This window comes from Narcine bancroftii, chromosome 5 (genome assembly GCF_036971445.1).
Source record: "Narcine bancroftii isolate sNarBan1 chromosome 5, sNarBan1.hap1, whole genome shotgun sequence".
Taxonomy (NCBI): domain Eukaryota; kingdom Metazoa; phylum Chordata; class Chondrichthyes; order Torpediniformes; family Narcinidae; genus Narcine; species Narcine bancroftii.
This window is the reverse complement of record NC_091473.1, coordinates 236,483,375-236,510,771: the sequence shown is the minus strand read 5'-3', so window position 1 is coordinate 236,510,771 and position 27,397 is coordinate 236,483,375. Positions and strand designations below refer to the sequence as shown.

Here is a 27,397-nt window from a genome sequence, read left to right as displayed (position 1 = left end):
TGAAACATCCATGTTCTTAGTGTGGGTGCAGGGCTTCTGCTTGGTAAGTCACAGTTTTAGAATAGGAACCAGATTAAAATGAGGAGAAAATTTTAACTCAGTAAATTTAGGAAATTTTACATCCCAGAGGGCTATGGCTCATCAATCATTGATTTCATTCAAAGCAAAAAAAAAAATCAATAAAAATATAAAGTGACTTACCACTGGAGCATTCCTGAAGCCTTTAATAGACTGAAATATTCCACCACCTATGGCACCCATTGTAAAGGCACCTCCACAGTCATCAACGATTCTCCAAGGGCTAATGAGAAAGATAAAACATTACTTGTATGTTGAGCATTAGTAGCAAAATATAAACTTTTGTCAGTACGTAGTGGGCCGAGAAACCCTGTACCATGCTAAATTTAAGCATACTGCTCAACCAGGTTCCAATATCTGCAGTTTTTGTGTCTCCTTCTGCACATCAGTGGTATCTGATCCATCAAGAAATAAAACAAAAAATATTAAAATGTCAACTAAAGAATGGGCACACGAACCAGGTGGTAAAATTCTACAACTTTACAAAGCATTACACTCTAGATTACTAGATTCTTCTTTGGCTTGGCTTCGCGGACGAAGATTTATGGAGGGGGTAAAAAGTCCACGTCAGCTGCAGGCTCGTTTGTGGCTGACCAGTCCGATGCGGGACAGGCAGACACGATTGCAGCGGTTGCAAGGGAAAATTGGTTGGTTGGGGTTGGGTGTTGGGTTTTTCCTCCTTTGCCTTTTGTCAGTGAGGTGGGCTCTGCGGTCTTCTTCAAAGGAGGCTGCTGCCCGCCAAACTGTGAGGCGCCAAGATGCACGGTTTGAGGCGTTATCAGCCCACTGGCGGTGGTCAATGTGGCAGGCACCAAGAGATTTCTTTAGGCAGTCCTTGTACCTTTTCTTTGGTGCACCTCTGTCACGGTGGCCAGTGGAGAGCTCGCCATATAATACGATCTTGGGAAGGCGATGGTCCTCCATTCTGGAGACGTGACCCATCCAGCGCAGCTGGATCTTCAGCAGCGTGGACTCGATGCTGTCGACCTCTGCCATCTCGAGTACCTCGACGTTAGGGGTGTGAGCGCTCCAATGGATGTTGAGGATGGAGCGGAGACAACGCTGGTGGAAGCGTTCTAGGAGCCGTAGGTGGTGCCGGTAGAGGACCCATGATTCGGAGCCGAACAGGAGTGTGGGTATGACAACGGCTCTGTATACGCTTATCTTTGTGAGGTTTTTCAGTTGGTTGTTTTTCCAGACTCTTTTGTGTAGTCTTCCAAAGGCGCTATTTGCCTTGGCGAGTCTGTTGTCTATCTCATTGTCGATCCTTGCATCTGATGAAATGGTGCAGCCGAGATAGGTAAACTGGTTGACCGTTTTGAGTTTTGTGTGCCCGATGGAGATGTGGGGGGGCTGGTAGTCATGGTGGGGAGCTGGCTGATGGAGGACCTCAGTTTTCTTCAGGCTGACTTCCAGGCCAAACATTTTGGCAGTTTCCGCAAAGCAGGACGTCAAGCGCTGAAGAGCTGGCTCTGAATGGGCAACTAAAGCGGCATCATCTGCAAAGAGTAGTTCACGGACAAGTTTCTCTTGTGTCTTGGTGTGAGCTTGCAGGCGCCTCAGATTGAAGAGACTGCCATCCGTGCGGTACCGGATGTAAACAGCGTCTTCATTGTTGGGGTCTTTCATGGCTTGGTTCAGCATCATGCTGAAGAAGATTGAAAAGAGGGTTGGTGCGAGAACACAGCCTTGCTTCACGCCATTGTTAATGGAGAAGGGTTCAGAGAGCTCATTGCTGTATCTGACCTGACCTTGTTGGTTTTCGTGCAGTTGGATAATCATGTTGAGGAACTTTGGGGGACATCCGATGCGCTCTAGTATTTGCCAAAGCCCTTTCCTGCTCACGGTGTCGAAGGCTTTGGTGAGGTCAACAAAGGTGATGTAGAGTCCTTTGTTTTGTTCTCTACACTTTTCTTGGAGCTGTCTGAGGGCAAAGACCATGTCAGTGGTTCCTCTGTTTGCGCGAAAGCCGCACTGTGATTCTGGGAGAATATTCTCAGCGACACTAGGTATTATTCTATTTAGTAGAATCCTAGCGAAGATTTTGCCTGCAATGGAGAGCAACGTGATTCCCCTGTAGTTTGAGCAGTCTGATTTCTCGCCTTTGTTTTTGTACAGGGTGATAACTAAACTACATTTTTAAGTGGCCTGTCAGAACACAGTCTTTAACAAGTGCACTGAATGAACATTGCACTCCTTTGAGACAACACATGTTACTGCCATTTAGAACAACTACTAGACCAACCTCAGTTGATTAAACATGGTGGAACAAAAAAGACAGAAAATAGCAAGGGAGTGCCAAAAATTTCAGACACTGTGGGAAAATGAATACTTTTTCACAGAATTGAAGGGGGTGTATTTGATTTGCAAGGAATCTGTTAACTTTAATAGCCTACTTGCTGATTTAAACATTGTATCATAATCATTAAGGTGGGCCATGAATTATATTTACTGAGAGTTGTGGAGGAATGTTGGAGATCTTTTCTTCTCTTCTTATTTTGCACCCAGATTTTTTTTTTAATCTGCTTTATTGTATTCATTTAAAGAGCAGTGGATACAGAAATGTCTATTGTAATATTGAGCACGTCAATATTACTACTGTAGTATCAACAGTTAAACTGTTTAGTAGTGCCATATAGTTATTTCGATAGAAAATGGAGGGGGGAGGGAGGGTTTCTGTCTAAAATCACTGTTTTTCTTGCAGTTTAACTGGTTGAAAACTGCCAGACATTAATATTGTTTGGTCCATGCCTCCTTATATTTTCCTGTATGTGGCCCACAATCAAAAATGTTTGGCCACCCCTGTTCTAGGCCAGATTGCTGCATGTTAAAAAAAGTATTCTCTGATCCACAAGAACACAAGTGGTAGTGGGTCACCCAGATCTATTAGCCTACTCAACTATACCACAAAATCATATCTGATCTCTAACTGCATTATTCCCATACCACTTAATTCCATTAACATCCAGAAATCAATTGATTTCTGATTTGAACAAAATAAGTGATTGATCCAGCTTAGCCCTCCAGGATGCAAAATTTTCTAAATTTACTGAGTTAAAACTTCCTCTTCATTCTGAAACTGCTGCTTGCCAAGCAGAAGACATCCTCCCTGCACCCACACTGTAAGAATATGGATGTTTCAGTGAGATCATCTCATTCCTCTACACTCGTTTTGAGAATACAAAATTTTGAGTTTCTCCTCATGCAGCAAATCTGCCATCCTATAAAAAAGTTTGTTGAATCTTTGCTGAACTCCCTTCATGGCATGCATATTTTACATCAGAATAGGAAACTGTACAATACTGTCAGCACTGTCTCTTTAAGATACCATACAATTGTGACAGGACACAATTACTTCCGTTCTCAAATCCTTCATAAAAGAAAACATACCATTTGCTTACTGCATCTGCATGTGATCTTTTGAGTGACCCTTATTCAAGGACATTTAGGTCACTCTCAATTTTAACATTTTCCAATGTGCCACTATTTAACAAAAAATTCCCTGCTTTCCACATAGTGGATGACCTCACATTTTGACCTAGTATTGTCTAATCATCAGTATAGATTCTGCACCACGGTATTCTAAGCATTGATCTCTACAGTACTTCCTTAACTTTATATCCCCATATCTTGCCTTCTCTTTTCTTCTTTGGCTTGGCTTCGCGGACGAAGATTTATGGAGGGGTAATGTCCACGTCAGCTGCAGGCCTTGCCTTTTACCGGCATACAAATAGTCGATTCATGTCAGTATTTAACCCTTGATTTCACGTCTTTTGTCTGTGTTAACTAAATTTACATAGGATCTTTGGGAAAGCATACTGAAAATGTAAACACATACGCTTATTGGCTATCAGTTATATGAGTAATATCCTTAAAGAATTGATTGGTCAGCTATGACTTCCCTTATTTCCAAATCCATAGAACATTACAGCATAGAAAACAGACCCTTCAGCACCGAAGGTTTATGCATTTCTGTGAAGAAAAGCCCAAAATAATTTATCTACCAGTTCCTTATTTAATAGCATTAATTCTCTTGTATTTAAAAATATTTTCCTTTTTTTACACAAGCTCTTGGGGTTGGTTTTAACGTTCCTTGCAGCTTACTGACATATTTTATCATCTCTTTCTTATCAATTTTCTCTTTTCCCCAAAATATTACCAATCCAAAGACCTATAGACTATTTCTAGGAGCTGGATACGCCGCTCACATTTTAGTGTTCATTTAATATCTCCTGTCAGCCACCGATAAATAACTATGACTATCATCGTGCATTTATTTATTTATTTATTTGTACTTTTTAAATGTCATCCACCATCATTCTTTGAAAAGCAACTTCCAAATAAACAAAGACAATGCAACCTCAGTCACACACAAAAGAAAGTGCAAGAGGACACAAGGTCAGCAGCATCCATGCAAAGCAATAGACAGTCCACGTTTTGGGCCAAAACCCCCATGTTAACTCCACCTCCCTCAACCCTTCAGACTTAGATTGAAATGACATTTAAACTGAACTGGGTTACTTGGGAATATAAATTTCCATCGTGATCTGGTAAATATTCCCAAAATGCCTATTTCCACCTCGATTATTCCACTTCTCACTTTTGCAAATGACGTTGGAGAGCAGCAGCAATCACCCAGGATCCACATCACCCAGCACACGCTCTGTTCTTGCTGCTGCCATCAGAAAAGAGATACCACAAGACTTGCACCACCACATTCAGGAACAGCTGCCATCCCTCCTCCATCAGTCTCCTCAGCAACAAACTCAATCAGGGCCTCATCTGAGGACTCTTACTTTTGCACTTTATTGATTTTTGTTCCTCTCTGCATTGGCACAGGTGACATTTATTTGTTTACATGTGTACATTGAGTACAGTTTATTTTTGCAATGCCAATAAGTGGTAATTTTGCCTTGGCCACAGGAAAAAGAATCTCAGGGTCGTATGTGATGTCATGTAAGTACTCTTGACAATAAATCTGAACAACAGTAGATCAAAGGTAACGTTTTTCCCGTTGATTTAAATATTTAGTGTGCACTCAACGAATTCACCCCCCCCAATTTGAATTGCAGAGTCTTTATTCAGTCCCTCTCAATTACTGTGTTTATCCCTGTTCCATCCACCTCAAATTTCCAATGAATGGACTGTGGAAAACAGGATAAACACGCCACAAAATACCAAGACTATTCGATTCACACCTCCCAGCACTTGGACAGTCCTCAAGGGTTTCTACTGCCCTTGCATCTCCTCCTCCTCAGGCTTTGGTGGGGGTGGTGGGGGGGCAGCCCTCCGTGTACCCCTCCCAGCACTCTGACAGTCAAGGACTTCTACTGCCCTTACATCTCCTCCTCCTCAGGCTTTGGTGGGGGTGGGGCAGCCCTCCATGTACCCCTCCCAGCACTCTGACAGTCCTCAAGGGTTTCTACTGCCCTTGCATCTCCTCCTCCTCAGGCTTTGGTGGGGGTGGGGGTGGGGGTGGGGGTGGGGGGGGCAGCCCTCCGTGTACCCCTCCCAGCACTCTGACAGTCAAGGACTTCTACTGCCCTTGCATCTCCTCCTCCTCAGGCTTTGGTGGGGATGGGGGTGGAAGGGGGCAGCCCTCCGTGTACCTACCTCCCCAGGCCATGCCCACTCTCCTTGACCTCCATTCCCTTGACCTTAGACCAGTGAACCCACACTGGCCACGATCGGCTGCCCTCTCCCCTCCCCTCCATCGCTTGGAAACACGCGCACCGGCGCCTTGCGGAGCTAAAGGCCAGGGCCGCAGCCGCTCTCGATCGTCCGCCACCCCGGCGACCGGCTTACCAGGGCTCGCGTGCATATTCCTCCATCTTCTTCTGTGACGAGTCTGCCGCTCTCGATGACGCAACCACCTCTGCGTACGCATGCGTCGCGGCGGCGGCGAGGGGCGCATGCGTCGCGGCGGCGGCGAGGGGCGCATGCGTCGCGGCGGCGGCGAGGGGCGCATGCGTCGCGGCGGCGGCGAGGGGCGCATGCGTCGCGGCGGCGGCGAGGGGCGCATGCGTCGCGGCGGTGCCGAAGGGGGCATGTGCAGAGGCTCGGCGTCTTGTCAGTCAGAATGAAAGGAAGAGGTGAAAAGGGCAACGTTGGACAAACTCAGCAGGTCAAACAGTGTCCTTTATGGTGCAAAGAGAACCAACGGTTCGGGCTCATGTATCTTTATATTTGCTAGATAAAGGATACTTTACATTCTTTTTTAATGGAGGCATCCAGCACGGTGACAGGCCATTTCCCCTCATGAGTCCGTGCCCCTCCCCTAATTTACACCCCATTAACCTACACCCCCAGTATGTTTTGAACGGTGGGAGGAAACCGGAGCCCCCAAGAGAAAACTCATGCAGACACGGGGAGAACGTGCAAACTCCTTATAGAGAGCCCGGGATTCGAACTGCAGTTCGGTCCTGATGTCTGGCGCTCTAAAGGCATTGCACTAACCCATACCGCCCTGAACCGGCTTAGTTTGTCCAGGAGGATGTTTTTTTTTTAAATTTCAACCACGGCATCTGCAGACTTTCACGTTTTACTTAGGAAGAGGTGATGTTTACAGTCTGTTCTCACAATCTCAGACACAGGGGTGTCACTAGGGTTGGTGTCGCCCAATGCAGTAACTCAGGTGCACCCCGCCTCCCCCACCACCACCCATGGACCTTCTCCCGCACCAGACCATACAATGCTTTTTGTACTAATGTTACCCGTACATTGTAATTGCTGTATATCACTGAATGTAATAGCAATAGTAGGGAGATAAACAACTACCAAAATTAAAATTTGACCTTTAAATTACAATATCATATGCACGCCTAAATGTATTTACATTTACCTAGATTCATGTGGATAAAATTAAAATTCGGTAAGAAACATACTAATTACCACAATATTGTAGCTAAAGCTGCTTTTAGGTGTCCTGAGGAAAATTATGCGCCTGTAGGCACGGCTAGCGGAGTTCAGCTGGCACGTTTAGGTCACAAAATGGACGGCTTTCTGGCACTTGAATGTGCCATCTGAATGATGGCCGTCCAGCAGCGAAAGCCAGCTACTTGGGACAGTGGTCTAGTCCCGCCCACGCTGCCTTGACATCATTGCAGCGCGTTGGGCTGATGTGGATCACAACAGAATCGGGAGCACGGAGGACAGAAGGGAAAGTGGGGCAAGGTTGGGTTGGACTGGCGGTGCTGCAGTGGAGACGAGGGCAACGCATTGGTGACAAACCCGGGATGGGACTGGCAACTATAGAGGGGGGAAGTATCCCCACCGGCACTGACGAGAATCTCCCCAGCCGGACATTCAACCGGGCACATCGGACGGAAGGTGTGCACATACATCAAGAAAGCAATGGGCTGAATACACCAGCCATTCTCCACACCCTCCTCCCCAAGTAACTCTGAAAGTAATTCTGACAAATATAACAACACCAGCAGCAATGAAAACAACCATGCGTGCTTGAAGCGCGTGCAGACGTAACTCTGTGACTTGGAGTGTTATTGAAATTGGGTAATATGACAGATCTGATCGGAGCACATTAGAAGGTTCAAAAGTAAATTAACATAGAGTTTTAGCCTTGTAGGTTAAAAATGTATTTGTTGTTATAACTAACTACAGGGATATTTTTATTAAAAAAATAATAAATTTCTGCTGACTGCTCAAAAATGTTGTAGACAGGCAGTCTCTGGTGACGTACCAAATCTCCTCAGACAAAGTATAGCCACTTCTTTGTGATTGCATCAACACGGAGGCTCCAGGACAGATCCTTGGAGATGTTGACACCCAGGAATTTGAAGTTCTTGACCCTCACCACTACTGAGCCCTCGATGATTACTTGATATTATATCAAGTAATATTTAAAAGTTATCTTTCCATTTTTATCTGATCATTCATGAAAATTAAATTGTTAAAAATCTAATTCTGTTTTCAAATAAATTCTTTGAAAATGCAATGAGAAATAATTTTTCAAACACTGCATAGATTCTTGTCAAGAATGCAATTTAACCATGTCATTTCAAATGTCTTTAAAAAATATTTCCTCTTTTAATTTTTGGGACTCTTTTGCACTTGTGTATGACACAAGTCAATTAACTGAAATTATCGTTTTCAATTTTATTACTTAAGATGAATTCCACTCACTGGGAATTGTTCCAGTTTTGCATTCAGATGATAAACATAGATAGGATGAAGTATGTTATAGCAACTCGTTAAAACCACTGCAAGGTCTTAGTTCCAAGAAATGTCTGATGGAGCCAAATTAAATTAAGTTCTATCAGTGCTAGGGACCTTGCAGATTTATTGTTTGCTCACACTCCCTGATTCATGGCTCTTCAACATCTGCAAGAAGAGCTCCAACCAGACAGTCATTCAGACTGTCTGTCTCCTTGCTAACGGCTGCCATGAGCTTATTACAGCTTTCAAATGAGAACAAATATATATAAAACTTTTTGATATCCCCATTATCAAATGACTGACAATCACTATTCATAAGAACATAGAAAATAGGTGCAGGAGTAAGTCATCTGGCCCGTCAAACCTGCTCTGTTATTCAATGAGATCACGGCTGATCTGATGATAGGCTCATCTCCACCTACCTACCATTTCCCCATATCCCTTAATTCTCTTACTATGTATAAATCTATCCATTATTTACTGAAGTAGCCTCCACTGCTTCAATGAGCAGCAAATTCCATAGATTCACCACATTTTGGGAAAAGTAGTTCCTCCTCATCTCCATCGTAAATCTACCACTCCGAATCCTCTAGTTCTAGTTTCCCCCACGAATGGAAACAGCATATTTACTTCTATCTTATCTATGCCTTTCATAATTTTTTGCGTTTATATAAAATCCCCTCTCATTCTTCTAAATTCCAGCAAGTACAGTGCCAAATGCACTGTCTTTCCTCATATTCTAGCTTCTGGAATCAACCTGGTGCAACCCACTGGACTATCTCCAAAGCCAGTACATCCTTCCTCAAATAAACAGGCCAGAACTGCACGCAGGACTCCAGATGTGGCCTCACCCAGTATCTTGTACAGTTTCATCCTAACCTCCCTGCTCCTAAATTCAATCCCTCTAGCAATGAAGGGAAACATTCAATTTACCTTCTTGATATTTGATCATTTATATTGAATTCTGAAGTTGACTTAAAAATTTGTGATGTGAAGACTACTGAGGAGTTTCCATTCCTCAAAAGGAAGAACACATATTTTACATTTAACCACCTTCTTGAACAATTGGATGATATTGCCAAAAATGCGACAATTATATGATGTGTTTACAAAGTGGAATGTGGAATATTAAACAGATAGATGTTACTATAATTCACCTTACTATTACTTCTTGTTACATTTGGAAAGTATATCATTCTTACAATATTAATCTGAAATGACATCAGATCTCTTTATTGAAGATGCTATCCAGATGAAAATTCTTTTGCAGTGATGCTCTTAATTCTTTAAGTAGGATTTTCCTACCAAATTACATCAAAGAATAAAGAGCAAGATCCATAAACACTTGTATGGTACTAATACGATATACCTAAACCAAATTCATATGAACCACTTGTGTATGTGGAATGAAAGTGAGATAAATAGTTCTACAGTCCACCCGTATCCTTTTCCAGTTTCAGTTGTTACATCAGGAAAGAATGCAATTCTTCTTGTATGAATCTGAAATAACATAACTGCATATTAGGACACGAACCACATGGCCACTTTTGGCCAGTATTTTTAATCCTAATGACGGTACTTTTTGGAAATTTAACTATTTAAGAACTTCCATAGAAAGTTGGATCTTTAAATTTAAATTTTTAAATATATATTTAAAGCTTAACAAATAATACATCCAAGATTATAGATTTCAAATTCTTACTATATGGGTGTACAATTGATGGATAAATTATTTACTCACAAAAATATTTCATTATTATCTCTAAACAATTCTTTTGAAAATCACTCATGTTTCCAGCCCTTTAAGTGTTAAAGGGAGATAAATACTATTTGTAGAGTAGGTAAATCTATGGATTAATCTCACAAATTTGGTAAGCTCTGGAGAGGCCCCCTAGAGGAATAGGGGTTAAAGTCCCCTAGTAGAGACATAGATATAAAAGTTAAATGTCTTGGCCATTTAGTTAACATATTGTATAAGAGTTATTTGTTTTAGTATTGTATAAGAGTTATTTGTTTCAGTATTGCATAAGAGTTATTTGTTTTCGTATTGCATAAGAGTTATTTGTTTTAGTATTGCATATGAGTTATTTGGTTGATCTATATATTGTGTTAAGTTTTTCTTTTGTGGTTACGAGAAAGCATTAAGGTTCACAGAAGGTTGAAGGGCGGCGAAATTCTACCAGGTGAGAGACTCATTGAATTACGAGGTCTGAAGGAAAAAAGATAGGAACGAAAGATGGAAGGAGAATTAGGGGAACGTCAGGAGTATGGGGGATGTGTATGGATTCCTCCATCTGTGGGAAAAAAACAAGGAGCCAATTAATGGGAGGACTACCGAAGGGAGAGGAAGTAAAGGCTATGAAACGGTACGATCAGATATGGAGAGAGCTGCAGAGTCAGGGGAAGGTGCCGCTAGGATTAGAAAAAATTAGGCATGTATGGTATCTAGGATAAGCCGAGAGGGAGGCGACAAAGGAGGTACAGGAACACGAGAAAAAGGGACAAGGGTCTATCTTGAATAAAAGAAAATTTAAACAACGGAAGGAAGCGAAGGAACAAAGAAAGGCAAATTTACATAATATGACATTGGCTTGCATGGCTGTGGAAACAAACCTTCAGCATTCTACTAAAAAAGGCATCCCCTATCACAAAGGAGGAAAAGGGGAAGGAGGTGACAGGGGAGGTTAAGCCATCAGCCCCGCTCTATCCAAAGTTACCAGAGACGTTGCCACCACCTTATCCGATTCCCCAGATGCCAGTGATGCAGATAAATGAGGGAGTAGTGAATGTCACTGAATTAACAGGACAAGAACTCCAGGACGTGAAAGAGAGACTTAAAGTAGTTGTGCAGGAAAGTGTGGAGACAATAAACGAATTGACGAAGGGAACACAGAACGATGTATGTAAAGTAAGGGAAACTAGTATGCGAATGGAAAAGACAAATGAGAGAGAGCAAGAACAGACACTTGAGAATGCCTTCTCATTAGGAATGTCAGAGGATCACTCCACCCCCACTCCTCACAACTGAGAACAGGGAGAAGAGGAGGCAATGAGGGGAGGTGACCCAGTGAGTGTACAATGGCAGCGGGAGAGAGTTCGGGACGAGAAAAGTGAGATAGTGAGTGTAAGTGTGGAGAGCGAGGATGAGGAACAGCTGGTCACTATTAGGGGAAGAATGATCACACATAAAAGACAGGGTCAGGGAAGCGCTCGCTCCCCTTCGGGATTTGAGTTGCGAAGCCGGGAGGAATTACGTCTCCCAGAAAGATATAGACAGATGCCACTAATTTATAAGGGACCGCAAGTTGGGGAAAGGTATCAACCCTTCTCGTTCACCGATATGAATTGTGTTTTGGATAAAATGCCACCTCCTACTGAGGGAGGCGGAGCGTGGATGGGAAAGTTCTGCCAACATACGATGGAACATAAGATAGCAATAGGAGACTGGAGGGCATTATTAGGCAAACAGCTTGGGCTGTGGGAAATACAGCAGGTAGAAATGGTCACAGGAACCACTGTGTGCCCTGATGCCGAACCATTTGCAAAACATGCTACAGCACTAGGAGGTGCAATGCGGGATAAGTTTCCCGTTCGCCCCGGTGTCATGCAGTCCCTGACATTTTCCATTAAGGAGGATGAGGAGATCTCGACTTTTTTAAGCCAGTGTAAAGAGAGTTGGACGGATAAAGCCGGAGTACACCCAGCCACAGGACCCTTGCAAACTACACTATTTAGGTCTGCCGTAACGAATGGGTTGCCAGCTGTAGTCAGGGAGGCGTTAGAGAATAACCCTGATATTCCTGGTTGCTTGACTGAGCAATGGGAAAAACATTTGACCCATCACATGAAGCGTTATAGGGCTAAGCAAGAGGAGGACAAACAAATTACGGAGTCTGCACAAGTGCAACTCCTTAAGCTCCAATTGGAAGAGGCTAGGAAAAAGGCCAATGAGGCAAAAAAGAATCCCTCAAAGTGTGCAAACCAGATGATTCAGCAGCGACCGCAGCCGCCACAAGGGAATGATACGAATTGGCACCCGGCCCCAAATTGGGTACCGGGTCCCACCTATGGGGGCAGGACTGGAGGTCCAATGGGGTAATTCCAAGTAAAAGGGAGAGGTCGGGGTGTTCCACGAATGCAGCCAGCCATATGTTTTGGACACCCGTCAGCCAGGACACTGGAAGAGAGACTGCCCCCTAGCATGGGGTCCTCAGGGCACTGGGGGAAGGGGATATGGACCACCACAATATGAGCCTTGGGTCCAGCCCCAGAGATCGTCAGTGCCACCCCTGGTACATCAGACACCCCATGCTGCTCTCGCTCCGACGAGACAATTCCCATTGCTGACGGAGGAGGAGCAATGTTACCAGCAGTGACGGGGCCCGAGCACCCAAAAGCAGGTTAGGTTGGCAGACTCCTTCCTTCAGATTAAAGTGATGGACATGGAAGTATCCTTTTTAGTAGATACGGGTGCCAGATTTTCAACACTTACCGGCGCTGAGTTTCAATTTAAAAAAAAATCATCCTCTAGCGTCCAGTTGATAGGGTAGGGTTCTCGGGTACACCAGAAAATCTGGCGTTTTCTACACCACTAGTCAATTCTGTGGCAGGACAGACTTTCACACATCAATATATTCTGTCGGCAATGTGCCCTACTAATCTTTTGGGCAGAGATCTGCTGGTCAGGTGTGGAGCATCGATCCTTTGCGGACCTAGCAGAATAGAGGTCACCTTTCCAAATGGATATTCAATGAACTGTTCATTAACTACGCTTTGTTCCAGTTCTCAGACGTTGTTGTCAGCCGCTGGAGGATCTGCGTCTGAGGGACTATGGGCTGACATTTACTAGGGACTGCTAGAACCGGAGGACCCACAGAAGGGAGGGCTGCGAAAGCTTTATAATCAATGGAAGCCGAGGATCCAGACGTTACACCCGTATACCCCTCCCTCAGACCCCCTCCATGTTACCCTCTTTTACGATAGAGATGGGGATGAAATTTATCAGCATGCCTTTTATGAAGGGGTAGAGGGCATCCAATGGGAGATTAATTCAGACTACATAGTGTTAGGAAAGGAGGGAGTAGCCGCTACGGTTGCACTGACATCTGAGCAGCTGGAGTGGTATGCGATGGCCGGTGAGGCCATTCCTCATGTCACTCTTGCAATTGGCACTAATCACCAGGGAAAAGATTTGGGACCGATGTGTCGGAACTTGATATCCTCGAGAGACTGGTCCGATACTCAAATACCGGCAGTGCAATTCTCTCTATCTGGTCAGGCGTACAGGATTTTGTACCCTTCAAATGTTCGGGTCCTCCTTGAGCATAGACAGATTGAATGCTTTCATGGTAGAGAAAAGATGGATCATCCCAACTCTGCCTCTGTTAGATTCTCTCCCTGAGGACCTTTGGTCAGTGGGACCAGCAGACGTGGGTTTTTGCCAGCAGGTTGATCCCATAACCTTTGAACTTTCAGAGTTACTCCCATTTGGCAGACACAGTATCCCCATAAACCCGAGGCTGAGGTGGGTCTGGCAGATACCATTGATGCCTTAATGTACTGAGGGGTGTTGGAACATTCATGTTCGAGTTGGAATACACCCATCTTACCTGTTCCGAAACAGGGCACAGGGCACAGGCAAATATCGGATGGCCCACAGTACGAACACCCACAGTTCCAGTACCAAACCCATATACCGCCATGATTGCTTTAACTCCAGACCACAAGTGGTTCTCTTGTATAGATTTAGCAAATGCTTTCTTTTGTTTGCCGCTGGCAGAACGGGTTAGAGATGTGTTTTCCTTTACGTATAGAGGTTTAAAGTTACGTTATACTCGACTCCCGCAGGGCTTTATCTTATCCCCAGGGATTTTCAATCAAGTTTTGAAAGAACAGCTGCGGGGGCTAGTACTGCCAGGTGGGGTAGTTCTGATCCAGTACGTAGATGACATCTTATTGGCAGCACCTGATCATGTCTCCTGTTTGGAGGCTACAAGGCTCCTGCTAATGCAGCTGTTCAAGGCAGGTTTTAAAGTCTCTCGTTTAAAGTTGCAATGTTGCAGACAAGTGGTCTCCTTTTTAGGAAGAATGGTCTCAGCGAAAGGCACAGGGATATCCCCTGTGCTTCGAACAGCGATACTACATCATCCAAAACCAAAGACAGTTAAGGAAATGCTTTCATTTTTGGGCTTGACAGGTTATAGTTGGCAGTTTATCCCATCGTATGGTGAGTTGACACATCCACTGCGAACTTTAGTGAATGAACAGGGGATGAGGAATCTGGGAGCTACACTTGATTGGACTGCACAGGCTGAGATGAGTTTTATTCTACTTAAGCAAGCCATTACAATCGCTATAGATTTGGCAATTCCAAATTATAGAAACCCTTTCTTTTTGGATGTTTCTGAAAAAGCACACACAATTGTTGGTGCCCTTTTTCAGAAAAAAAGGGGGTGGAAGATGTGTGCTCATGTATGTGAGTATCACACTGGATCTGACTGAAGACAGACACCCACCATGTACGAGACATGCAGCAGGAATAGCAAAAATTTTACAAAAGGTGGCACACATAGTGATGGGACATGCCCTGACAGTATTAACAACACACAGTATTGTAGCATTTGTGAGCTTGACAGCGTTTACAATGACATCACTGAGGCAGACGAGACTGGAAAAGATTTTGAATGCTCCAAATATTACGTTTACCCATGAAGGCATTAACATGGCAGACAATATGGGAGAGGGAGAACCACACTGTTTTGATAAGAGGGTTCTAAGGGATATTAAAATAAGACCTGATTTACAGGCTACACCCTTGAGAGAACCAGATGAAACCTTATTTACAGATGGGTTGTTGTTACAGACACCCCACGGACGGATTAAAAGCCGCCTATGCGGTAGTACGGAAAACTACAGAAGGATTTGAAGAAATTATTACAGGGACAGTGAGAGGAAAGGAGTCAGCACAACTGGCCGAACTACAGGGAATGATAGCAGCATTAGAATGGACAGAAGGAAAGGAGGTAAATATATATAGAGATTCGGCATATGTGATAAGGACAATACAGGTTGAGCTTAGTCAATGGATTAGAAGTGGGTTTTTAACAGTAGCAAGGACCCCAATTAAACATGAGAAGGATATTAGGAAATTGGCTGAGGCCCTCCTGAAACCAAGGACAATAGCAGTTATTAAATATAAGGGCCATGATAAAACAGATACAATGGTAGCTCGGGGAAATCAGGAAGCGGACACGGCCGCAAAAAGGGCAGCAGGGTACGGCCCTCAGTTTATTATGATGCAGGCAGAGAGAACGGCACATGACTTATTGCCACCTTGTGAGGTAGGAGTAATAATTCAGGAACAAGCGAAGGCATCACCCCAAGAAATGATGGTATGGAAAGAAAGGGGGGCAACCGAAGAGCAAGGACTGTGGAGATCAATGGACGGTAGGCCAGTATTACCATCTGGACTCATGAAACCCCTCCTGGAGGAGGCGCATGGGTTAACCCACTGTGGGAAGAAAGGTATTTGATACATTGGTGGCACCCCTTCCTGCCGGCGATGGTGGAGAATCATATCAGAGAATGTAAGGTATGTATAACATATAATGTCAAGGTGACTGTGAAACCTCACGAAGGACAGTTTCCGTTGCCTAAGTTACCAGGCCAGGAAATTGTAATTGATTACATGGACATGATAGAGAGGGCAAGGGGATATCGATACCTCTTAGTAGCAGTAGATGTGTACACAGGTTGGCCAGAGGCAATCCCTGCCAAAAGAGAAGATGCAAAGACAGTAATTAAGTTCCTAATCAACCAGTATATTCCTATACATGGATTTCCTAGGAAGATCAGGTCACATAATGGGAGTCATTTTAAGAGTAAAGATTTACAGGAGGTAGAAGCGATGTTGGGGTTAAAACATGCCTTTGGAACGGTGTACCATCCACAATCCCAAGGGAAAGTAGAGAGGATGAACCAAACAATAAAAGGTAAGATCGGGAAAGTGCAGGCACGGACCAAACTAAATTGGGTGGATGCGCTGCCCCTGGCATTGATGTCAATAAGGAGTTCGGTAAGTTATGTGACAGGATTTACTCCGTATGAACTGCAAACGGGTCACCAGTTTCTGGGACCTGGAGCCAGGATTCAGACCACGAAGGAAGAGGTAAGTCCAATGAAATGTAAGCTTTATTATGATAAACTAACGGCTCTGGTATCAGCTTTTTCACAACAGGTTACAAGTACCGAACAGAAAGGTGAAACCCCGATACCATCCGTTGCGGAGTGGGTTCTGCTAAAGGTGATCAAGAGAAAGTGGTCGGAGCCCAGGTGGACAGGGCCCTACAGAGCGGTGGAAAGAACGTCCCACGCGGTTCGACTACAGGGAAAAGGAGAGACGTGGTTTCATTGGAGTCAGTGTGCAGCAACGGACCCACCAACACGGACACTGGAACAGATTCGAACGGAGGTGACTGAGACCCTGTGAAGAAACTACGGACTAAGAATTTTTTAACGGGTCCCTTTAAAGAGACTATTGGATTACGGTGACTGTACATCAGTATTTGAAGTGATATATCTATATCGAAGTCAACAGAATTTAGGGGGCTGTGATGAACACTATGTGGGGACTATGGGTGATGTTGTTCCTATCCCTTGAAGGATCTGGAGAAGGAAACAACTGTACAAAGTGTTTGCGGTCAGCCTGGGGGGCCCATAACGAATCTGAACAGTACTTTGCAGATTGGACTGACTATCCTGAACACTGTTGGGGCCCCCACTGGACTGAAGTGTGTTCATAATGGCCAAGTTTATGAGGTTAAGTTTAATAAGGGGTCGGGGATGCCAGTCTTTGCCAAAACTCCTGAGGTCCCATAAGTTAACGGTTGGTTTGGTTGGTCTCATTTTCATGAGACCAAAAGGGGGACTATTGGAACCAAGGGGTTAAGTAATCATAGAAAATATGCCTATGTACTATTCATTATGTATTCATTAATCCAGTACTATGTAACAATTTACTATTTACTTCAATTATACTGTTTAAGGAAAATATTAATGCAATTAAGTAACAGCCACAGGATGTAGCAAAGCTGGCTGATTATAGTACTTGTAGAATTTGCTGCCTCCAAATACAAAAGAGAGAAAATGTATGAACCAATTTAGTAGGAATGCTCAGTCATGAGGAGGTGTTGAGTAGAACAGAAGACTATGGCCAGACGAGAACAAAGAGTACCATGACTGAGAATGTCAGAGACAAAGAAAATGTATAAACCAATTCAGTAGGAAGGTTAAGGCATAAGGAGGTGTTGAGTAGAACAGAAGACTATGGCCAGACGAGAACAAAGAGTACCATGACTGAGAATGTCAGAGACAAAGAAAATGTATAAACCAATTCAGTAGGAAGGTTAAGGCATAAGGAGGTGTTGAGTAGAACAGAAGACTATGGCCAGACGAGAACCATGACTGAGAATGTCAGAGACAAAGAAAATGTATAAACCAATTCAGTAGGAAGGTTAAGGCATAAGGAGGTGTTGAGTAGAACAGAAGATTATGGCCAGACGAGAACAAAGAGTACCATGACTGAGAATGTCAGAGACAAAGAAAATGTATAAACCAATTCAGTAGGAAGGTTAAGGCATAAGGAGGTGTTGAGTAGAACAGAAGACTATGGCCAGACGAGAACCATGACTGAGAATGTCAGAGACAAAGAAAATGTATAAACCAATTCAGTAGGAAGGTTAAGGCATAAGGAGGTGTTGAGTAGAACAGACTATGGCCAGATGAGTGCAAAGAAATAATTAGAAATATATGGGGTATGAATTGATTTCTGATCAAGCAAACAGGATTTTCTGGCCTTGAGGATTAAGATGGGAGGTCTACACCCTAGATAACTCCAGAGCAGGAAATTGCTTGAGATAAATCTTATGCAAGGAATTTAGCAAAGAAAGCCAACTTATTGTTCAGTGTAATAATGTTGATCTATATAAACAGAAGAGACTGGACAGTAGGAGTCAATCTTGGGGAATAGCTCACTGAGCAGGTGACCTATGAACTAACGATTGAACCTGAGCTCTGTTAAGCTTTATTCTTGTGCTGTGTAATAAACTGATTGTGGAACCGAATACCTTCTCCTATCACTTCATTCAATGAGCACGCTGGACTCAGACGACACATAGACTAAATTGAGGGCAGGATAAAGCCAGAGTCCGACAGCATCAATTTTAAACCTTTGTATTTTTTATCTATTTGTTTTCTGAGATTTTTTTTTGCTAATTGCTTAAGGCTGTTGGTTCCTTGAATTTCGGATAATGGGAATTTTACTGTATATTAAAATGTTACATTGTGTCAGCAAAATTCTCCCCATATGTTGGCTATAGAGGTTGTCTTATGTCACAAGCATTTACAATGAAATAATGCTGTTCATATATAAGACACCAGTGGTCTTTGATATGTACTGAGTCATGACCCCTATTTACATGGATTTGACAGCAGCTAAATTGGAGCTGTGGAGATTTGGTGAAGCACTTTCTTGTAAACACATTGATATTTCAGTAGCTAAAACAGTAATACATGTCCCACTGGAAGTGTGTTTAAAGAGCACAGAGGATGTGTTGTATTTATTCCAAGATCTGAGCTTGTGTCGAAATACACATGTTCCAAGTTATGACTGTGCAATTTTCTAAATATTTAATTTTCAACTCATCCTTACCAATGATTACTACCTCCAAATGGAGATAATTTCTATGACAAATCAGAGCACAAATGCAGTATATAACTTTTTCTTTATTATACATATTTGCTTCTGATTCTAGCACACAAAGCATTGTGAACTGTTTTGATTTGTCTTCTCTTTTTCTATATTAAGTGACATATCGTAAATTTTGTGTGCTCAGTAAACCCAATAGCAGATTATATTACATGTGGAGCACAAGGAACTCAAACGCAGTGGGTGTAGTTTAGTCAAGAGCTCTCACAGACAACTCTGGAACTTTCTACAAACATTGTGGGAGCCAAGAAACACGACACGATCCTAATGATTCTTAATTCTCTTAAATTAACTATAACTTTTCACATCCTTGATTTCATGTTCTTCACCACATCCACTTTTTAAAAGAAACAATGTATTTCTACTTCCACAAATGTAATTAAGTCCCAAGACTTTCCACTCTTTGCAATTACTTGAACAACACTGCTGTTATTTAATTGGAATTCACAGATATAGCAGATTTTGTTAGAGTATCATCCACCTCTGGAGTGCATAATGTTGTCTGATCTTGACTTTCATCAATAATGTTATGTGATGGTTGTTCTTTTACAATTGTGATATTCACTTCAGGAAAATCTTCAAACTTATCCTCTTGCATTGAATACCAGGAGCAAGCGGTCTATATGTATGTATGTTGTAGAATTTTTTTTAATCAATCTTTGCAAAATAATTCTGAGGGGTCTCTACTCTTCCATCTTCTCTTCACTGACTTATTCCACAAATTCTCTCATATAGCCTTCACAGTGATGTTTACTCTGTCTGAACCACCTTACCTCCATTCTTGCTTCAAAGTTGTTGAACAAGACTTGACAGCTTCCTTACAATCCATGTAATAGTGTTTATGTTCAGAGACTCTGTCATGGTTTGTGGGATCTCTCAAAGTTGCCATGCAGGATAATAGGATTGCTAAGAAGCCCTATGGGATGCCAGGCATATTAGTCAGGGGATTTAGTTCAAGATTCAAGAGGTCATGTTGCAACTTTACAAATTTCTGTCACCTCATTATTGGAAGGACTTGGAAGCTATGGAGAGGGTGCAGAGGATATTTACCAGGATGTTGCCTGGATTGGAAAATAACCCTTATGATGCAAGGTTAGCAGAGCTAGGACTTTTCTCTGAAGCAAAGAAAGAAGAGAGGTGACTTAATAGAAATCTACAAGATTCTGAGAGACATAGATAAAATAGACAGCCAGCCTTTTTTTCCCAGGGTGGGAATAGCAACAGCCCAGTCAGCTGTACAATGTGAAGAGAGGAAAGTTTAGGGGAGACATCAGGGTTAAGTTCTTTACAGAGAATTGTGGGTGTCTTGAATGCCTTGCCAGAGATCATGGTGGAAATTGAAACATTAGGGGCATTTAAGAGATTCTTAAATAGGCACATGGATGAAACAAAAATAGAAGGTTACAAGACAGGAAGGGTTTTGGGTTTTTGGTAGGAATATATAAGTCAGCACAACATCAAGGACCGAAGGACCTAAACATTGCTGCAATGTTCTATGCCTCAAGTTTATGTTTTGTGGCAATGTTCGATCATTCCACCACAACTTTCTATAGTAATTCTTTTAATGTAACAAATAGCTTTTTCCACTTTGAAAGTCCATTCCAGAGTGGGGAAACATTTACACAGGAGACACCAGGAGACCAAAGACTCTTCATAGGTTGTCCCTGGAACTAGCTATGAACATAGTTGCAGAAATTAGTCATGGGATGACAGCCTTCCTACTAACTGACCCACAGGTACCATGTAGTGTTGAAATATTGTGCCTGTTGTAGATCCACATGTGACACTCATGGTCCAGACTGTTTATATTCCTCAATAGCTTCTGGTTGAAGCTTGTATTTTGGCTGACCCTTGCACTTGTGTTGTCTATTTTGTATTACCATTTCCTTTGCAACTGCTGCAATCGTGCCTGCCTGTCCCGCATCGGACTTGTCAGTCACCAACGAGCCTCCAGCAGACGTGGACTTACCCCTTCATAAATCTTTGTCCGCGAAGCCAAGCCAAAGATTTTCACTCATATAATGCGCAAACATATATAATGTGCACTCACATATAATGTACAGAAAATCATAAATTGTGTAAAAATATTTTTGTATAATGCGCACACGCATATACCTGTGCAGGTGTAGCCCTCTAAATTCTGACTGACAAAAGGAATTTGCATTTAAATGGGACATAAGACAAAACACGGTGGCCAGTGGAGAGCTCGCCATATAACACGATCTTGGGAAGGCGATGGTCCTCCATTCTGGAGACGTGACCCACCCAGCGCAGCTGGATCTTCAGCAGCGTGGACTTGATGCTGTCGACCTCTGCCATCTCGAGTACTTCAACATTAGGGATGAAAGTGCTCCAATGAATGTTGAGGATTGTGCGGAGACAACGCTGGTGGAAGCGTTCTAGGAGCCGTAGGTGATGCCGGTAGAGGACCCATGATTCGGAGCCAAACAGGAGTGTGGGTATGACAATGGCTCTGTATACGCTAATCTTTGTGAGGTTTTTCAGTTGGTTGTTTTTCCAGACTCTTTTGTGTAGTCTTCCAAAGGCGCTATTTGCCTTGGAGAGTCTGTTGTCTATCTTGTTATCGATCCTTGCATCTGATGAAATGGTGCAGCCGAGTTAGGTAAACTGGTTGACCGTTTTGAGTTTTGTGTGCCCGATGGAGATGTGGGGGGGGCTGGTAGTCATGGTGGGGAGCTGGCTGATGGAGGACCGTTTTCTTCAGGCTGACTTCCAGGCCAAACATTTTGGCAGTTTCCACAAAACATATGTGCACCAAAGAAGAGGTACAAGGACTGCCTAAAGAAATCTCTTGGTGCCTGCCACATTGACCACCGCCAGTGGGCTGATCTCGCCTCCAACCGTGCATCTTGGCGCCTCACAGTTCGGCGGGCAGCAACCTCCTTTGAAGAAGACCGCAGAGCCCACCTCACTGACAAAAGACAAAGGAGGAAAAACCCAACACCCAACCCCAACCCACCAATTTTCCCCTGCAGCCATGTCTGCCTGTCCCGCATCGGACTTGTCAGCCACAATCGAGCCTGCAGCTGACGTGGACCTTTACCCCCTCCATAAATCTTCATCCGCGAAGCCAAGCCAAAGAAGAAGACAAAACACATACCGGTCTCTACCCCAATTAATCTCATGCAATTAACATCCAATCAACTTCCCCCAGAGGTGTCAATCACCCATTATATAGATGATATCCTGCTGCAAAACATTAACAAACTTTGGAGAGGAATCAATTAAATAGATCAAAGACAGGCTTCAGAGTTGAGCAGGACTTTAAATCTATGTTGTCTCAGATCAGATGCACTGATATGTTAATCTTCTCCCTTAGGAATGGGTCTGGGCAGTTAACATTGATAAGGTGCAGTGAATAGCCAGAATGTCCTGTTTACAGGAACACAATGACAATCAATGCAAAGAGATATTCCCAAGATCACAATTTCCCATGGCTGCTAAAAATTGTGCACATTCTTTCATTGCTGCTCTTACATTCTGTAAAGAAAGAATCTGATGCGACAAGTCGGTTGAGGGAGAGAATTCAACTTTAAAGAAGCAGAAAGTTAAAGGTTAAGGAAGAGAAAGGAAATGTAACAATAATATAAAAGAACTTTTGTCCTGTATATGATTCCATGTTCTTAAATGGACACATTCAGTGGATAGTCAAGCTGAAATCATAGAAAAATCTGAGGCTAAGAAGACAAAGTTAATCAGGAGTGGAAAATCAGGGCAGTTCACAAACATTTTTCTGCCTTTCTCAGTTCTCTGTGCAGGTATGCTAATACATCTTTACAATTATTATTTGAAATTTTAAAAAATCCAAGGATCTAGGTTTCAACTTCAATTGCAATAATTTTGTTTAAAGTGCCGTGTAAAATAGATGACTCATTAACAGACTAATCTTTGCAGCAAAACCAAACGGAGGTAAGTGACAAAGATGGTCTATTTTTTTTCCTATCAGCAGTTGGTGTTTACTTAAGTATTCTGATATCTGAGCTGACAAGATTGAAGCATATTCCCACAGGAAGCATTCTTAAATGTAGAATACAGGATTATTTTTAATACAGAAGCAGCAGTGGTATCTTAAAATAGAGGGTCTACAAACTCCTTGTATTTCAAATTTCAGGAATGATATTTAATTCTACTCAAGTTTTAGCTCATGACCATTTCATACTCTAAGGCAGAGACTTTTTTTTTGTTGGACATCTGAATAACCAATAAAATACTAAAAATTGCATATATGAGCACCTGTGAAGAAATGAATAGTTAATGGGGCAGATTGTACTTTGTTCGACCAGTTGTTTCGGGCCTGAGCCCTTCTTCAAAGGAACAGGTCCAAGACATCAGTAACGTATCTTTACCTCCTAATAATGCTGCAAGACCAGCTGAGTTCCTCCAGAATTTCTGTGTTTTCATTACAATTACAGTGTCTGCAGATTTTTGTGTTTCATTTTGTATTATCAAAGAGCTCCTTCATTGTTTCTGTGCCGTCGTGTTCTACGGTTTGATGTTTGAAACTCCCTCTGATATTCTCTTTTTTTTTAAATTCAGCCATTGTTCATTAATTAAAGGCATAAATACAGAAATAAAATACTTAGCAAGACATCATTTGTCATTTATAGAACTGTCAGCTCACTGCAAGCTCTATTTGGCTTTTTGTTTCACTCTGATAAGAATGTAAATTTGCACTTTCTGACACACTGTTTCTGCTCCATCAGTAAGATTGTGGTGAATCTTTTACCCCAGCACTCACTTAAAAATAATGATATAATATTATTTTAACATAATTAATCTTACTTTTATATATTAAGGAACAGAAATCATTGAAGAATAAACTTTTAATGTTTAAACTTTACCATCCACATTTTGCCATCACTTTTCATGCTTGTTTTGTTCATCCATTCTCTTTACAGGGACAAGATCATTTCTACCATTTCGTTGTAACTTGCTACACCCTTTCAATCTCACTTTCTTCTACATTTTCTCTTGAAATAATTCTCTTTGTCATCTTTAGTTGGATCTTCAGCTACCTCTGTGGCATTGCCACGTTTACCCGATCCTTGTTTTGCAAGTCAATCATTACCCCCTAATACTTCAAGCACATAATCCTCAGTATCAATTTAGCTTGGCCCTGCTTCAAATTCTTGTTATCTATTAGTGAAAAAGGGAAAACATCACCACCAGTAACAATTATCCATCATGTATGTGTAGAGCGCATCAAAAGAACCAAAGTCTTGTTGATCCAAACCAAGGCTTTTATTAACTAAAAGACTGGAGCGTATCACAAGAAGGTAGACCAGTCCAGAATGACCTGGTCTGGCGAGGAGCAATTCTTTAAGACCTGTCAGTAGGTGTGGCTACACTCTCAGCCAATCACAGTCATCCTACACTACAATCTGTACATATACACATTGGTGATAGAATCTGTACTATCACAGTATGAAATGTGACAACGGAGATTGAACCGATTGGTAATACCCATTGTATAACTGAGCCATCTGTCTTTTGGTTTGATACGCCAGACTTTTTGCTTCTTTTGAAAGCTGCATTGTTTATGAAAAGTATTAAGAAAGAAAGATTTAGATCAACTGCTATTAAAAACCTTGTTTTGATTCCTATATTGCCTTTGTGTCAGAAAGTGCAAATTTATGGTAGCATTTTATCCATGATTTCAATGTAATCCAAAGGAAAATAAATGCTCACATTACTTTTTGCCCTGTCCTGAGCTTCTCCTGCTTTATAACGGTCATGTCATTTGCTTTTTTTCTTGTTTCTATTTTACCAGCGGTAGCAAGACCGTGAATTGGCCTCCTTCCCATAATTTGAAATGGGAAAGGAATGAACTTTTGAGTTGCAGAGAAAATGCCCAAATATAGACATTTCAGTGATACTATCTTTTTTCTTGTAATCTCTGAGCAGTGTCCAGTCACTAAATTACAAAAATGAACGCTGTGATTTTAAAAATGTGCAAGGAAGTGCGAAAAGTCAATTTCTGCAATGAACCCATGTGTGTCCTGACAGTGAATCAAGTATTGGCATAAACATATCTTTTTAACAGTCTTCTATTATTTTCCGCTTTTTCATCTCTTTAGAAGAACATAAATTATTCAGTCCTCTTAAATAGGGCTGTGAAATGATTTGAGTATTCAGAATCGGTGTTACTCTATATTAAGTCTGCAGGAGAGAATGTTCATAGTAAGTTGTGATAGTACAGATCTATCACCAATGTACATATTGTATACAGTTACTGTATCTAGACTGTGCTTACAGCGATTGGCTGAGAGCTTGGCCACACCTATTGTCTGTGTCCCTAGCCAGGTCGGATCATTCCGGACTTGTCGGCCACCGGTCTTTTGCTAATAAAAGCCTTGGTTTGGATCAACAAGTCTTTGGTTCTTTCGACGAGCTCTACATAAGTTACTCTTAAATATAAAGAATACTATAACTATGTAGATTCAACTTTTTGATTAACTTCAGTTGAATTAAGAAGTTTGAATAATTCAATATCGCAAACAATAACTGAGTTGACATTGACCACTACAGTCTTGGTCTCCACTAAATCTTGCTTCACTTAACATTGTAGATGCAGTTCAGTTACACCAAACTTCACAAGTGTAGAAACGATGCAAGGATGTGGCCTCTGAAACATCTTCTTTATTCTCGATCTTTAGCTACCCCTCCATCATTGCTAATAAAGCACGACCAATTCTCTTCCGTTTCCTCTTGCTTGCATCCCATCTCTTCTGAGATGAAACAATGATAGGGTTCCCATGGTCCCCACCTTCCAGACTCTCCATTCATCACACCATTCTCTGCAATTCCCATCTTCTTCAAAGAGATTCCACCACCAGATACATTTTCCCTCTTCACCGCTTTCAGCATTTCACTGGGACAATTCCCTTCTGTGACTCCCTGGTTTCCACCACTTGTCCTCCTACTTACAGCACTTTCCTTTGCATATGCAGGCAATGTAACACTCGTCCTTCCACCCATTCCCTTCCCACTATCTAAGGACCAAACTAGTCTTTCTAGATGAAGCAGAAACTCACTTGCAGTTATTTCAAGTTACTGTACTCCGTGCAGCGTTCATACTGTGCACAGCGTTCATGCTGTGTACCCTCCACGAGAGAGAAATCAAAAGCAGATTGTGGGGCTAGCTGTACACTTGCATCCAACCCACAGCTGTAATCCTGAGTTTCCTGTTACCTGCCACTTGGATCAATCAGTCTGTCGGCACCTCGGTAGCCCTTCTGGGACCCAGGTGTGATTTCTGGGGCAGAGGGTGGTGGAAGCACCTTTTAAATTGCAGCAGAATCTACCCATTAAATCACCAACCTTGTGATCCCACCCCCGCAATCACACGTTACATACTCACCGGAAGTACTGCCAGATGTTTGGATGCTGGCCGCCCAGTGACGCACCCACGCAAGCGCTGGCATCACCGGAATAAGTGGGTCGGCCACTTTCATTTTCAAATCGCCTGTGGATGTGGCCTAGGTAAGTTTAACTGGGTTCCCTTGACTACCTCTGAGGTAGGTGAGGGACCCGGTTGGATTCCAATGGGGTTGACCGGGTCAGATTCTTTCTAATTGCATGCTACTGGGGTGCTAACCAGGCAAATTAACCCCATTTTACACGGCAGTTTGAAAGAACCTAATGATGTTCAGAACAACCTTGTGTATCCATTCACCCATTTCAGGACTTAATAATGAATTCTAGGTAACTTGACATCTCAGTCTGTGTACAATTCTCCATCCCATTCCCTTGCCAACATGTCTGTCTTTGGTCTCATGTACTTCCAGACTGTGAGTATTCATTAACTGGAGGAACAGCACCTCGTCTTCCGACTGGGCACCCTCCAACCAGATGGCATCAATATCGACTTCTTTGGGTCTCGTTAAACCCCAACCCCATCTTTCGTTGTCATCTATCCCTTCCTGGTCTCCATTCACACAGACATGATAAATTCTCACATACCTTTTCATATCCAATTAACACCTTTTGTTGGTCTGGATTCCTTCCCCATTGTTGAGTCTTTTCTGATATATCCTGCGTCTACCTTTTCTGATTTTTCCTTGAAGAAGGGATCAGGCCTGAAATGTCAGAAATATATCTTTGTCTCCTTTAGATGCTGAAAAGCCCAGCTGAGCTCCTCCAACATTTCAGTGCGTTGACTACAATCACAGCATCTGGAGCCTCTCGTGTTTCACTCTGCTTTTCTTCCGTGCCCAGACTAACTTGGCAGGCTCATCTTCCTGCTCTGCTCTGCATTTCACAACTCTCAATTCTTTTTTTTCTGATTCTCACTCTCTAACTGCTCCCATTCATTGATCGTATTGCTATCCCCATGGTCACCCCAGTTTTACCTGATCC

The 27,397-nt window shown here is 42.6% G+C and overlaps 1 protein-coding gene across 3 annotated transcripts in view; it reads right to left on the bottom strand.

Annotated features, from left to right (window-relative positions):
- The window catches only part of timm17a (translocase of inner mitochondrial membrane 17 homolog A (yeast)), a 33,199-nt gene extending 6,012 nt beyond the window's left edge, over window positions 1-27,187 (bottom strand). The window contains exons 1-2 of one of the 3 annotated variants that reach the window (XM_069941737.1): window positions 27,002-27,187; window positions 202-301 (exon numbers count right to left, since the gene is read on the bottom strand). In XM_069941737.1, coding sequence (XP_069797838.1) covers window positions 202-301; window positions 27,002-27,009 — 108 coding nt within the window. In that variant the 5' untranslated portion in view covers window positions 27,010-27,187. Of the gene's footprint in view, window positions 1-201; window positions 302-5,691; window positions 5,851-5,883; window positions 5,994-27,001 lie in introns of those variants that run through there. The other 2 variants (XM_069941736.1, XM_069941735.1) reach the window with 2 other exon arrangements.
- Between the last annotated feature and the right edge of the window lie 210 nt (window positions 27,188-27,397).